This window comes from Aquarana catesbeiana, linkage group LG13 (genome assembly GCF_042186555.1).
Source record: "Aquarana catesbeiana isolate 2022-GZ linkage group LG13, ASM4218655v1, whole genome shotgun sequence".
Taxonomy (NCBI): Eukaryota; Metazoa; Chordata; class Amphibia; order Anura; family Ranidae; genus Aquarana; species Aquarana catesbeiana.
Window position 1 is genome coordinate 98027245 of NC_133336.1, and position 16152 is coordinate 98043396.

The 16152-nt window shown below is 41.8% G+C and overlaps 1 protein-coding gene across 1 annotated transcript in view; it reads left to right on the forward strand.

Moving 5' to 3' along the window:
- The window catches only part of SLC39A9 (solute carrier family 39 member 9), a 40622-nt gene that overhangs the window by 3584 nt on the left and 20886 nt on the right, over positions 1–16152 (forward strand). The window contains exon 2 of the mRNA XM_073609407.1: positions 5860–5982. Within this exon, the coding sequence (XP_073465508.1) occupies positions 5887–5982 (96 nt within the window). The 5' untranslated portion in view covers positions 5860–5886. The remainder of the gene's footprint in view (positions 1–5859; positions 5983–16152) is intronic.

Sequence of the window (16152 nt, forward strand, 5' to 3'; positions counted from 1 at the left end):
GACCTACGGAAGCTCGTTTATTGGTCTGTATTCATCACTGCGCTATATGACAGGGCTTGACAAACTTGCTTTGAATCTAGGAGCCAGCTAAAAAAAAACCCAAAAACGTCAGAACCAGTTTTTTTTTTTTTTTCTATTAACTAACAAATCTTACAGGTGGAACATGTAACATGTTCCTGAAGGCAAACTTATCCTTTAACCCTGTCACAGCCAGAGATGTTTTCGTGTTTTTTTTCCACACATTTTTAAATTTTTTTTAGGCCTGAAGACTAAATAAAACCCCCAAACATTCTATATTTTCTGATAGCAGACACCCTAGAAAATTAAAGTAGTGGTAGTTCCGATATTTTATGTCACACGATATTACCACAAAGGTTTAGAAAACCCCAAGATTCAGTAAAAAAACGCATTAAAAGTTAATTTTAGGGGGCACATCAATGCAATATGCTACTCAGTTTTTTGATAAAATAAAAATGCTGAGGTTGCACCGAGTAAATAGAGATACCCAACATGTCAAACCTTAACCACTTCCACTTTTCTATAAGACCCCACATCTCTCCTCCAGGCTGGAAAGCATCAGATAAAAAAAAAAAAAATTGACCTCATGCCTACCAGCCGCAATCGCGGCTTTGTTTACAATCACCCAGACGTGATGTCTTAACGCTGCACCCGGGCCTCCGACAGTCATAGAGATAACTGGTAATGACAGAAATCTCTATGGTCGTCATCCGGCGGCGGCAGATTCTTTCTCCGGGCCCCTATGGCATGGGAGAGCCCCGAGAAGTACCAGATGGTTGCGGGAGGGGGTGGGATGTCCCCTCCCGTCGCTTGTAAGAACGACCAAGTGGCGGAACTGCCGCTATAATCATTCTTATGGTGCACAGAATCGCCAGCTGAAAACAAGTATATCTGAATGATGCCTGTAGCTGCACAGATCATTCACATATTCACAATGAAAGTCAAGAACGTCCTATGACGTCCTTGGGCTGGAAGTGGCTAAACATGTTCAGTACCCTATATTTTACATAGGCGACACTTTAAAAGCCCCCATTAAGTCATCAGTTTAGTGTTACGAAGGAGGTCTGGTGCTAGAATTATTGCTCTCATTCCAGCATGCGTGGCGATATGTAACCTGTGTATAGTAATCAACGCTTTCAGGCAAAGGCGCCACGCGCGTTTACGTTTTGTACGTGCATATATGTGGGGGTGGGGGGGGCCTCGATATTTTTTTGTGGGGGATTTTCTGTGCTGGGGTGTTTTCCCATCACATAGGGGGCAAAAAGTCCTCTGTGATGAAATTTTTTTTTTTTTTTTTTTTGGTGACAGATTCTCTTTAATGAAACATCCAGGGTCTAAAAGACTCTCCATGTCTCCACCGTGCGCCACTGAATGTTATGCAATGCACATCGCACTGCAATATATTCTTTGATAGCCGGGAGCACTGTCAACGGGACCCAGGAGTGACGTCACTCGTCGCTTCCGGGTCAACAACTAGAAGGGGAAGGCGAGCAGACATGTGTCCGCTCTCCTACCCTTCCCCCTCTACCCAGCGGCACCCGCTATGCAAGTCTTTGTTGCCATGGTGACGTGGGGTAGGGTTACATGACTAGCTGTTATATTTCTTCCACTTCAGAGTGTTCTTAGTACAATTACTGTGATGATGTTCTCTGCAAACTTATTTAGTTATGGCTAGAACTAGGGCTGGGGAAAAAATCGATTTCGGCTTCGGCCTAGTCCGTGAGTCTGGATGCCGCGGACTAGGCCGAAGCTGCAGTCTCGCCTAAAAATTCCTGCCCGCAGCTCCTCGGGACTGGCGCGGTGTCCGGAAAAAAAAAAAAACTCGATTCGAGTGTTTTTTTTTTTTTTTTTTTTTTAAATCTCAGATTTTTATTTTTTTTTTTAGAAAATCGCCCAGCCCTAGCCAGAACCGATATTTTACGGAGATCCTGTCCCTGGTGACCATTAACCATTGACAATCAGAATCTCTGTAGGGCAAAAAAATACTTGCCTGTTTCCATGTGTTACTCTGCTAGGTTTTTTCTTTAACATTCACCTTTTTTCCTGTGTATGACTATACCAATAATGTACCTACGTTTGAGAAATGAAAAAGCTATCCGAATGTTTTGGAGCAGATTTCGCTGCCAGTATCTTGTGTCTCATGTCAGGAAAAATACTCCCTCTCTCTAATGACTCTGTTGCTAACTTCTCATGATGACTTTAAGGCCCGTTAAACACCTGAGTGTAGTGGAAACGTGTGAAAAACACGCCAATCTGCAAAACGCGCGTGTGGGAGCCATCCATTCTTAATAATGTGACAAAACGTGGTTTAAAAAAAAGGGTACAGTAGCTACTTTGGTGCATTTCGTGTGTAGGGCAAAGAATTCAAGTGAATGGGCTGTCCTACACTGGGGTGTGAAAAACGTGACACGTTGCTCAGATGTGAATGGGGCTTTAAAGTTTACCACACTATACAATTTGATTGTACAATCATAGATCTACCAACAACCATGTATGATTGGTTGGATACAAATTGATTGGTTAGATTAAAGCGGAGTTCCACCCTAAAGTGGATTCCTCCCCCCCTCTGGTGCCACAATTGGCACCTTTCAGGGGGGAGGGGGATGCAGATACCTGTCTAATACAGGTATCTGCAGCCACTTCCGGGCTTAGACAGCCGCAGAATATCCGCAGATGCCCCCCCCCCCCCCTTGTGTTCTGGGAAACACACAGTTTCCAGCATACAACGGGGGATATGTGCAGAGGCGCAGCGTGACTCGTGCATGCGCAGTAGGGAACCGGCAGTGCTTCACTTCCCGATTCCCTGACCGAGGATGGCGGCGGGGGCAGCCAAGAGCTGAGCGATTGATCGGCTTTCGGCTGCCGACATCACTGGATCCTGGGACAGGTAAGTGTCCATTTATTAAAAGTCAGCAGCTGCAGTATTTGTAGCTGCTGGCTTTTAATATATTTTTTTAAGGTGCAGCTCCTCTTTAAGTGGGACCTCATATTATATAGATATGTATATAGAAAGTAGATTGTACAGAGATTTTATGTTTAGATTGTAACGCATGGTGAGCCTAAGGGGGGATTACTCAAGACTAGTGCATTTGACCCAATGTAAAAAAAAATTTTTTTTTTATTGTAATAAATGCTTGCATAAAAGAAAATTAAGTTTGTGGTTTGTTACTATGGGCAACTACATATGTTCTTTTTTTTAAAAAAATTATTTATTTTTATTTTATTTATTTTTAGTTTTGGATGGCGTGGAGAGGGCTTAGAGCCCCTGTCAGTTTTTTATTGCTGTCTGTGCCCCCATTAAGGAGATTCACCCTCTCTGTTTGTCCTGTTTACTATTATTATTGAAAGTAAAAGAAAAACCCACATTCTGGGTTGTCCCTAGAAAAGTAATATAGGAGAAACCTTCCAATGGGTATACTAGTTCTGGTGGCCTGGGGGTCCGGGGGGACAGGAAGTGAAGGGAAATCTCCACAATGGGACAAAGATGGCAGAAAAAAAATATGATGGGTTTGTAACACCCACCCCCCTCCCCCGCCCTATCCAAAATGGGGGGGGGGGGGGGGGGGTTTGCCCATAGTTTTACTTTAAAGGGGTTGTAAATCCTCTTTATTATTTAAAAAAAATAAAATAAAAAAAAACATGTCATACTTACCTCCACTGTGCAGTTCGTTTTGCACAGAGTGGCCCCAGTTCTCGACTTCTGGGGTCCCCCGGCGGCGATGTTTGCTCCTCCCCGCATCGAATGTCCACGTTGAAGTAGGCTCTCCTAAGGTGAACACCCGTGTGGGCGTGCTCCCGAGTCCTGCTTCTGTGTACAATCACACAAATTGCAGGACACGGCCTTGAGGCCTGCGTCATTGGATTTCATTGACAGCAGCGGGAGCCAATGGCTGTGCTGCTATCAATCTATCCAATTAAGAGCCGAGACAATGGGCAGAGAGGAAGAGCGCATCTCCGCCGAGGGAACGAACAAGCTCAGGTGAGTAAAACGGGGGGGCCTTTCAGTGTCAGAAGTTTTTTCACCTTAATGCATAGGATGCATTAATGTGAAAGAACACAAGGGATTACAACCCCTTTAAGGATATGTCCACATTTATGCTTTTTTTGTGTGTTTGCTGAAAAGCAGGCCAGTCCATTTAACATTATTTCCAATGGATCATGTTTACTATGCAGTTTCCTGCAATGCGTTTCTTGAAAAGGTTTAGGCACAAGAAATGCACCGCAAAAACACATAAAAAAGTGAACCTAGCCTAATTTTCTATTTACCTGTAAGAATAGTTGTTCACACAAATACCACTCCCATTAGACTCACTCAGCACAGAAGAACAAACAGGGATTTCTTCAGATTAACAAAAGCTTGGAATTTGCCACAATGTTTGTTAACCGGTTTCCCGACCGGTTCAGGTCTTTTTATGGGAGGGCAGAATGGCTCCCCTGCACGAAACCCCGTACGGGGTTCCTTCAAGAGCCGCCAGAGGGCGCGCGCACGCCTGCTGCACGGCAGGGGACGCGATGCGTGTGGCTGGCGGGCACGATCGCTGCCAGCCACGCGTGATCATGAGCACCAGCATCGGGGATTTGTGTGTTTGTGTGTTTGTGTGTTTGTGTGTTTGTGTGTTTGTGTGTGTGTGTACACACAAATCCCTGTGCTGTCAGAGGAGAGGAGACATGTCGTTTGTTCCTAGTAAGTAGGAACAGCACAATGTCTCCTCTCCTACTCAGTCCTATCCCCATACAGTTAGAACACACTGAGGGAACACACATTTAACCATTTGATCGCCCCCTAGTGTTAACCCCTTCCCTACCAGTGTCATTTACACAGTATTCAGTGCATTTTTATAGCACTGATCACTGTATAAATGTCAATGGTCCCAAAAATGTGTCAGAAGTGTCTGATCTGTCCGCCGCAATACCGCTAAAAACCGCAGATCACCGCCATTACTAGTAAAAAAAAAAATAAAAAATAAAAATGCCATAAATCTTTCCCATAGTTTGTAAATTTTACCAAAAATATGTAGAAGAATATATATTTGCCTAAACTGATGAAGAAATTTTGTTTTTTTAAAAACATTTTTGTGGATATTTATTATAGCAAAAAATAAAAAATATATTTTTTTTTTCAAATTGTCACTCTTCTTTTTTTTTTTTTGTGTGTGTGTATAGCGCACAAAATAAAAACCGCAGAGGTGATCAAATAGCACCAAAAGAAAGCTCTATTTGTGGGAAAAAGATGCTCATTTTGTTTGGGTACAGCATCGCATGACCGCGCAATTACCAGTTAAAGCGGCGCAGTGCCAAATTCTAAAAAGTGCTCTGGTCAGGAAGGGTGTAAAACCTTCCGGGGCTGAAGTGGTTAAAATCCTTGTAATGTACATAGATCACCCAGAGGGGAATGTGTTTTTTTTTTTTTTTTTTTTTTTTTTTTTTCTTCCTCAACAAAAGTGGAGTTACTCTTTAAACAAAGAAAAATTTGGAAGGGGTGAAGGAGATGAACTATTCATATTTTTTTTTTTTTTCTTATTGGAAAACGCTGTGAATAAATATAATTTATTGTATAATTTCTATATGATCATTATATAGACTGCCATATGCAGTGGGACGGGCTGTGAAATGAGGAAGGACAGGGTTAAGCCCTATTATATAAGGTAGTGGGTATTAAGAACAGTTAAATAAATAATAATAAAAAAGGTTTCCTTATAATTGCATCTGTTAAAAATCCCTTCCTGTTAGGTTTTTGTTATAAAAACAATAGTCACACAGCCAAAGCTGCAAGTAATGATATTTTTCTGTAATCCTTTGCCTTTAGACTATATCATGGTTTGCATTTGTTTTGTGTTGCAGATTGGACCTTGAAGGACGAGAGCGGCCATGGATGACTTCAGTTCTATTAGCCTGTTATCCCTGGCTATGCTGGTGGGATGCTACGTGTCAGGAATAATTCCCCTCGCAGTCAATTTCTCTGAGGTATGGAAAACCATTTTCTTTCTCTGAGTTGCTTCACTAAATTTCCACCTCACACTTCAAACAACCTTCAACCCTCCGAGCAGGATGTGAATCCTCGGCCACTTTTCGACATATGAAATGATAAATAGCTTGCATTGTCTGGCTTTTAGGTCATCTTTGCAGGCTGATCCTAGTTATTATTGTTGTATGACATCAAATCAGAGCAGCCAATGACATTTAAATACAATGGAGCTTTGTTGGCTTAAATAATTGGATATATTCCAATTCTATTCTAACATTTTCCAGTATGTATTTTTTTTTTAATCACTCAAGGACCGAGCCTCTTTCTGAGATTTGTTGTTTACAAGTTAAAAACAGTTTTGTTTTGTTTTTTTGTTTTTTTGCTAGAAAATTACTTAGACCCCCCCAAACATTATACATTTTTTTTTTCTAACACCCTAGAGAATAAAATGACGGTTGTCACACCGTATTTGCGCAGCGGTCCTACAAGTGCACTTTTATTTGAAAAAAATACACTTTTTTTAATTAAAAAATAAGACATCAGTAAAGTTAGCCCATTTTTTTTTTTTTTATATTGTGAAAGATAATGTTATGCCAAGTAAATTGATACCCAACATGTGGCGCTTCAAAATTTGCGCCCGCTCGTGGAATAACGACAAACTTTTACCCTTAAAAATCTCCATAGGCGAGGTTTAAAAAATTCTAAAAGTTGTATGTTTTGAGCTACAGAGGGTATCTAGGGCTAGAATTATTGCTCTCGCTCTACCGATCGCAGTGATACCTCACATGTGTGGCTTGAACACGGTTTTCATATGTAGGCGCTACTCATTTATGCGTTCACTTCTGCGCGTGAGCTCGGCGGGACAGGGTGCGTTTTTAAAATTTTGTAATTTTTTTTTTCTTTATTTTATTTTTTATTTTTACATTGTTCTTTAAAAAAAAATTGTGTCACTTTTATTCCTATTACAATGAATGTAAACATCCCTTGTAATAGGAAACAAGCATGACAGGACCTCTTCAAAAAGACCTCAGATCTCATATTTACACTAAAATGCCAAAAAAAAAAAAAATAAATAAAAAATTGTCATTTGAAAAAAAAAAAAAAAATTGGCCCTTTAAGAGCTATGGGTGGAAGTGACGTTTTGACGTCGCTTCCGCCCTGCAATGGTATGGAGACGGGTGGGGGCCATCTTCCCCCTCACTCGTCTCCATACCTAACACGGAAGAGGACCCGATTGGCTCCGGTAAGTGGCGGAGGGCACCCGCTGCCAATAAAAGTGATCTTGCGGCGAATCCGCCGCAGAGACCACTATTATCGGAAACCAGACCGCCCACTGAAGAAGAGGATACCGGGGTTGTGCCAGCTAGCTGCTGCCATAACAAAGATATCCCTCTTCAAAGAGAGGATGTATATCGGCGTGCGGCGGTCCTGAAGTGGTTAAACGGTAAGATTTCTTTTGCTTTCTAAACCAGAAGTATTGTACAGTATGTATTGCTGATCTGTAACATACTGTATATTTAGATTTTGTTGACCTCTAATTCTTTTTATTGGTGTTTTAGGTAGACCTGAACTGAAATAGTTAAGGTTTGCTATGTTATAGGGAATATCCAAATTGACCTTTTTTTTTCTTTAATGCGTCCTCAAACAAGGTGGCACACTTATGCGAGTGTGCCTAGGCACTGCTGAGCCTACAGCCTTTAAAGCTGTATATCTGCATCATGAGTGGCAGGATGGTTGCAAATCTCCTAAACCCATATTTTATTCACAATAGAAAATAAAAAAAATCAGATGTTTAAATCTACCATTTTAAGAAAAAAAAACATAATTTTGAAATTGATGGCAGCAACACGTCTTATGCCGCGTACACACGAGCGGACTTTACGGCAGACTTTGTCCTGTGGACTTTTCGACGGACTTTCCGAATGAACGGACTTGCCTACACACGATCAACCAAAGTCCGACAGATTCGTACGTGATGACGTACGACCGAACTAAAACAAGGAAGTTCATAGCCAGTAGCCAATAGCTGCCCTAGCGTCGGTTTTTGTCCATCGGACTAGCATACAGACGAGCGGACTTTTCGACCGGACTCGAGTCAGTCGGAAAGATTTGAAACATGTTTCATTTCTAGGTCCGTCGAACTTTTGGGGAAAAAAAGTCACCTGGAGCCCACACACGATCAAATTGTCCGAGGGACTCTGGTCCACCGGACCAAGTATACCGTAAAGTCCGGTCGTGTGTACGCGGCATTACAAAAGTTGGGACAGAGCAACAAAAAGCTGGCAAAAGAAGTGGTACTAACATGGAAGAATATTTTACAACTAATTAGATTTATTGGCAACAGGTCAGTAACATGATTGGGTAAAAAAAAGAGCATCTTAGAGAGTCAAGTCTGAGAAGTAAAAATGGGCAGAGGTTCACCAATCTGTGAAAGGCTGTGTCTATAAATTGGTGAACAATTTTAGAATAATGTTCCTCTTTGTAAAAATGCAAAAACTTTAAATACAGTACATCATTATCTATAGTACATAACGTCAGCAAGAGATTCTGAGAATCTAGAATCTATTTTTATGTCGATTTTACAGTACCCCAACTTTTTTGGAATCAGGGTTGCAGATGCAGTATTTCTAATGACTTCCTGTATATATTTACAGTATGTATATGTGTGTGTGCTCACATTGCGGTGCTAGGGTTCTGGACTCGGATACAGGTAGAGATGCTTTCTGCTTGTATTTACTTGAGCTGAACTAATTCACCCAATGGACCTCCTTTATGTTTCTTCATTTAATGCACAAACTTCATGTAAAGTTACAGCAGCATTGGTTTTTTTTGAAGCTTGGTAATTGTGCCCCATGTTGGCATTTGCCCACTTTGAAGGTGGGACAGTGCAAGATTCCTGTCTTGTAAAAAAAAACATACTTAGTGTCAGACGACAGAGGCAGACACCACATAGAGCATGGTAAAACAGTGGTGTGAGTATGTATGGGTTCCAATGCACAATTGATAACCAGGGTGCTGGGATTGTGTTGACACAATTGATCAATATCTGGAAAATAATACCATAAAGAATACAGCAGGGGGGAGCTCATGTGTATTCTCTGTGAGGCTACAGTGGAAGTCAGAATCCCGTTATCAGAGCCTGGCAGCAAGCAAATAAAATTAAAAAAAAAGTTTTAAAAATGTGTTTAAAAACCAAAGAAACTGCTCTTTCCTCATGGCTTAGACTTTTGGAACTGTTCAGGTACATTCACACGGGTCATTTAGGACAGTGCGAATTGTAGCACCAGGAATCAGACTCCTGCTGCGGCTCTGTGTGGCTAAATGTACCGGCCGGTATGACATGTCGCCGGTGGCCACCGCTATTTGTGACTATGGGCACAGCCGGCAATTACCTGCGGTGATCACTGCTGGACACACATTGTGTGCATGTGTGTGTGTGTCCAGCAGTGATCACCGCAGGTTATTGCTGGCTATGCAGACAACAGCAAATAGCTGCAACCGCCGGTGACCTATCATAGCGAACGCAGACCGATGGTCGCACCTAGCCGCTCAGAGCTGCAGCAGGAATCTGATTCCTGCCACTACAATTCGCATCGGTATGAAGGTAGCCTTACTGAATCTGTTTAATAAGAACTGACCTTTTACCATCAAAATAATAATTTGCTTCTTCCTGGCTACCAACTCGGAAAATACAATTGTTATTAATAAAAGTCAATATATTTCGCAGCTTACTAATTATCTACACCACCTCTGGCTGTTTCTAGATGCAAATATCATTATATAAAATGTATTGACAATTATTCCAGCAAGTTTTGGGTAAGGAAACTGCTGCAGAAACAAACTGGCTCACAATTGGAGTGATACTGACTATTGTAGATAAGGGTGTGACTCATTTGTTTAGATTCTGCAGAAAATGGGACCCTGAAAGAAAATGTAAATGTGTAGACTTCCAGATCTTGGAGGGTGTTCTGACTATCACTGTCCATTGTACAGATCTGCCAGGGATTTGTGTATTTAGATTGTAGCATTGTTCTGTGAACGGCAGCCAATAAACCATTGAGCTATGGGCTGTAATTTCTGCAAGAGATTTATACCTTTTATAGTGCTTGAAATACTGAGCTTCTGCTAACGAATTTTCTAGAATAATAGGCTTTAATCCATCTACCTCCAACATGTAGAGATTATGCATCATAGGTATTTGATCGTGATAAAACAGGAGTCTAAGATTTAGCACTGTCTGATTCAGCAGAATTTGCTGACTTTACAAGACAATTTAATAGGTCAGACAGGCACAGGGGATAGTTTATTGGACTTCACAGGCTGCTCTGATATTTATTTTAAGCCAATGATTTTGCAGTTATAAACTGCAGTATAGGTACATACATCATAGTAGACTTTTGTTCTACTGGACACTTGTATTCGCAATATAAAATAAATATATTGATGTTGTAAAGGGGGGGGGGGCTCTGATGTTTGTATCAGCAGTAAACCATGCCAAAGACGGACACCCAGGACCAGCCCCAGAAAGTTTGTTCAGCATTTCTATTCAGCAAGACAGTAGCCAGACCTAGATTTAGTGCAGGATGGCTTTCTACAGCAAGTCCATAGCATAAAACAAAAAAAGCAATTGCTTGTCTTGGCAACTAACTGAACTCATGTCAGAGCTTCTGACTAACAGGATGCCCCTAATGGGTCTCGGCCCCCCCAAAAAAATGGCAGCACATATGTAACTTTTTTTAGTGTTCTGTCAGTTGTCAGCCTTTTCACTCAGCAGCAGGCTCCCACGTCAGAGAGTAAATGAGACAGAGACCTAAACATTAGTCAGTTTGCATATATAAATGCTTGTGCAGAGCTGAAACAACTATTGGGGTCCATGCAACCTGGGCTTAAAGAATTGCTGCTTTTCTGGAGTTTTGTGTTTTGTCTGTAGAAGCAGCTCAGTGTTATCCTATGTGTCCGTGCACATTAAGACGTTTAGAGACATATCTTAACCACTTGAGGACCAGTGATGAACCCATATGTTGCTGGACTTCAAGTGGTTCTAGTGGAATGATGCCCGCAGCTCAAGGCATCATCCTGGTACTGGTTTTTTAGAGCCAATGGTCAGCTTTCTTGTCAAAGCTATCCTAGTGACAAGCCACTGGATTGCTTTTACAAGCAGTGGAAGGAGACTCCTCTTCTGCCTCCCACAGCTTTATCAGGCTCTACCATTCCACTGGGAGACCCCAGCGACCAGCCAACACTTCTGCCAGTTGACCATAGAGGCAATCCGAGATCCAGTCGCCTCTATGGTATAGGAAACCAAAAGCAAAACCACCCCCTCCTGCAGATGGGAAACCATCTGATCACACTGATCTTGGTGTGATCAGATGCTTTTAAGGACAAAGGAGAGATCTTGGGACCCCAGATCTCTCCATAAAGAGCACCTGTAGCTGTCTGTTGGTATCACAGGATATTTATATTCCCAATAATTAAAAAAAAGTTAAAGTGACATTGTAAAAAGAAAATAATTGAAAACAAAAATTAAAGCACCCCCTCCGCTAGCACGCAAAGGCGAATGCACACACTTGTCCCACGTGCGTGCAAACAATGATCGTTCCACACATGTGAGGTATCACTGTGTACGTCAGATCGTGGGCAGTAATTCTAGTGCCAGACCTATGTAAATCTCAAGTGGTAACCTGTAAAGGCTTTTAAAACATTGCCTTTGGATAACATTTTACATGGTTTGTCGCTGCTGCACGGGCGTGCACAATTTTAAAGCGTGACACGTTTTGTTTTTTATTTACTCAGTGTAACATCATCTTTTAAATTTTACCAAACAATAGGGTATTATATTATGTTTTTGTGCATTAAAATTAAAAAAATTTCACTTTTCAAAAACTGCTGCCCAAATACTGCTCGACATAAAGAAAGAAAAAAAAAAATTTCTCTAGCACTTAATACTGATTGTTACATGTAAACAAAGTAAAAGTGTCAGAAAAGGCCTGGTCTGGAAGTGGTTAAGCTTAGTGTTTACAAGCAGAAAAAACCCTTCTGGTTTGTTTTTGAGAGTTTTCTGGCAGAAAAAAAAAAAGCTAAACGCTTTATATGAGACTTTTTTTCCTGCCAATAGAACTGGTGTGTATGTGTGGTGTTTGTTATTTAAAAAAAAAATAAATAAATAAAAAAAAAAAACATGTTATACTTACCTTCACTGTGCAGCTCGTTCTGCACAGAGTGGCCCCGAACCTGGTCTTCTGGGGTCCCTCGGCGGCTGTTTCAGCTCCTCCCCGCAAGAACTAACCACCTTAATGCGAGCTCCCTCGCATGGTGGTTAGTTATTGCGGGCGTGCTCCCGTGATACAGCCGGCGGCTATAGCCGCTCACTGTATCACTCTGCCCCGCCGCCCAGGGCGCCGCGTCATTGGATGTGATTGACAGCAGCGCGAGCCAATGGCTGCGCTGCTTCCAATCCATCCACTGTAGCCAATCAGCGGCCAGCCTGAGCGGAGGAATAGATGTCGGGAGCGAGCAGCTGTTTTTCCAGGGGTCAGGTAAGTAAAACGGGGGGGCTGGGGGCGGCGGTATTGTCAGAAGTTTTTTCACCTTAATGCATAGAATGCATTAAGGTGAAAAAATGTTTACCTTTACAACCCCTTTAAATGTGGTCCAGCTACCAGGTAAGATGTAGACCTAGAAATGGAGGATTTCTCTCACCCAAAGCTCTACAAAGCTTTCAATCACTATGACCCTGAACAGAACTTAAACTGGATGTAAACCCGATTCATGAAATTTGAGCTGGGCACATATATCTGCAGTGTTTTCTTATCTCTCTTCAAAGCATTAAGTCCCTTGGCTTTTTTCTGCTCCATTCTTCTGTTATCAGCATGATAACTTCTGAAAAGTTCTCTGACACGTGATAAAACCAGCCTGGATTTTGTGTTGGAGTGGGTGCTATAAATAGATTAGCAGAAAGCTGCTTTACTCACAAGACAGCTCTGAAAGTCTCTGCCTATGTGGAGGGGGGAGTGTGCCTTTCCTCCAATCAGCTGTCTCCCAGTGTAATCCAACACTACACTGTTACTGCTGAACGAGGAAGTGAAAACTCGACTACGATTCTAAATGGTATATAAAGATGAAGACAGCAGATATACATGTAAAACATATGTAGGAAAATTTGTTTCATCCCTGCGTATCATCTGAGGCTGTTCACTTCACTAGGTATATGTGAAGGTTTACATCCACTTTAAGAATCTGATAATATTTGTTTTCTCCATATCAGTGATCAACCCTGTAACCCCTCACCATGTATAGGTGAGAAACCTAGGTAACGCACGTATATCATCCGCAATCCTGCCAGCTGATGCCCTACAAGTGTATAAAACTGACAGTTACACTCTGGATACACAGTACAGTAACATTTTAGCACAGTCTTGTAAAATTAGCATAACCACAAGGACTATTTTGGTCAGATGTTGTTGCCAGTGGAGTGACAATAGGTGGTCTGGGGCCCATTCATGGTTTTGAAGGATCTGCCCAGCTTACCACTATCTGATTTGAACGGTCCAGTGGTACCCTAACCGATCCAATGTAGAGAATCCGCTAACTACTTTAAGGGGCTGTTGACACCAAAATTGTGGGGAACATGCATTTCATGCACCTTTCCCGCATCGCGTTCAGAACGCACTGCAGCTGCAATCTGCAGCGGGTTTCAGTGTTAATTTAACGACATCCCAAACGCAGGGCGCATGCCTGCACCAGATCACATGGTACAGTAGAACCTTGCAATCCAGTTTCTGTGTGTTCTTTAAAGTATTGCATGCACTACTTGCATTGCAGTCTGGTGCAATTTCAGCCCATTCAGATTAGTGATGCGCCTAAAATTATCGTCCGAAAATAGGGTTTTTACCATCGTGCTGAAAGGAAAAAAGGTGCCAATAATGACTGCTGAAAACGCTCGCGATTTTGTTGTGATTTTACTGTGCTTATGGTGTGTTTTTCATAGATCATGTGATTCAAAAAAATGCATCAAATACGCTACACGAGTGCATTTTTGATGCGTTCTTGCTGCATTTTCAGTGCATTTCAATGGGGAGGTGTGTTTTTTTTTTTTTTTTTTTTTTTTTTTTTAGCACCTTTAAAAGATGCTCATAATGGCTGACAATAAATTCATATTAATTTTAATGATCTATAATTAAAAAGTCAAATATAATACAATTATTTATAAAAATATATATTTTTTTAAAAACTTCAATTTCGGTTTCGGCCAAGTGCATCCTGAATTTTCATTTCGGTGCACCTCTAATTCAAATGAATGAGTTGAAATCGCACTGCCCCCGGATCACATGTGAATCGCACAGGAATGTGCAGCACATTCCTATGTGATTCATGATGTGAACCAGTCCTGATAACTTCAGTAAATTCATTTTAATTCTGTTATCCTTTTATTCTTCACAGTGCCCTATATTATCCAAATGTTGGTGCATTTGTTTCCGCAAAGCTGTTCTGTGTGTTGTCAAGTTAAACTGAGACCGTTAAGGCGACTATAATGGAAAGGCTTTTGTATGGCCAACTCAAACAAGCAATGCATAACTTAATTGCCTAACAACTGCCCGCCATATAGCAATATGATGTCGGGAAAGTGGTTCTGTTATCCTGACTGGACGTCATATGACGTGATCAGTATAACAAGCCGCCGCAGGGGTGCGCATCGCGGCGATTGCTATTATGGTGTGTCAGTCTGACACACAGCAACTCCGATCCAGGTAAAGAGTCTCTGACGGAGACTCTTTACCACGTGATCAGCTGTGTCCAATCACAGCTGATTACGATGTAAACAGGAATAGCCGTGTATCGGCTTTTCCTCACTCGCACTTTTTTGTACCACTTTTTTTGTACCCAATAAAAATAGTTTGTAAACAAAAAAAAAAAAAGGGAGCAAATACGTTCATTTATTAGGGGTTAACTACCCTTCAAAGTGGTAATAAGAGAATTTTGCTCTGGGATTATACTAACCAGTAATTTTCGGCCTGGTTCACTTAGGCTTCAGTGTCTATAAAAAACAGTGTGTACAGCAAGCTTTTGCAAAGATTTAGTAAAGCTTTTGGCTAACTTCAGTCTGCTTTGTTGAAGCCTTTAAGAAAGTTCAGTTCCACTTTGAGAATGTTAAACAGAATTTAATGGGAATGCAGACTGTCACTTTAAACAAGCAGCTTAGCAGGCTTACAACAAGCTTCAAGTAGCACTAAAGCCTGCTAGCAGCTGGCAGTCACAGACGGCACTTAAGTTTTTTGTTTTGCCCTTCCAAAACTGAAGCTGAATAGTACTTGAAAGGGTTCAACAAAAGCTTGCTGTCCACACTGCTTGTGTACAAGCTGAAAGCGGAACTTCATCCTAAAGGGAAAGTTCCACTTTATGCCTCCCCCCCCCCCTTGTGTTTTTTTTTTTTTTGCGGGGGTGGTTGGTACCTGGTTTTGATAGGTATCTGCACCCACTTCTGGTCGGATCTCTGCAGCGATCCACTGGAAGTTCTTCTCCCTCCCCACTCCCCGCAACCTTCTGGGACACGTAATAAGTCCTAGAAGGCTGTGGGAACTATTCACAAAGCACGGCTTGCGCATGCACATTGGGCAGTTGGCTGTGACACCACAAAGAATCACAGCCGGCTGCCCACAGTAAACATGGAGGCGCTAGGGAACCCAAAGATCGTTAAAGAACCGGTTCATGTGAGCATGGTGCTGGACCCCTGGACAGGTTAATGTCCTTTTTATTAAAAGTCAGTAGCTACAGTATTTGTAGCTGCTGACTTATAATTTTTTCCAAATTCTCCGTCAAAGACTCTTTACCTAGATCGGAGTTGCTGTGTATCAGACTGACACACCACAATAGCGATCGCTGCGATGCGCGCCCCTGCGGTGGCTTGTTATACTGATCACGTCATATGACGTCCGGTCAGGATAACAGAACCACTTTCCCGACGTCATATTGTTATATGGCGGGCAGTGGTTAAAGAACCTCTTTAAAGCCTGTGTGAGAGCAAGGTCTTTTACAGACTTGGGTAATGTTTTCTATAGATGTAGCTGTACTAAAAGTATCAAATCGGTCCATATGATGGCGTGGAACTTTTTATTGACGGCATTGAAGTCATGGGACTCACTGATAGATTCCATTATCCTGGGCCCTTTTAA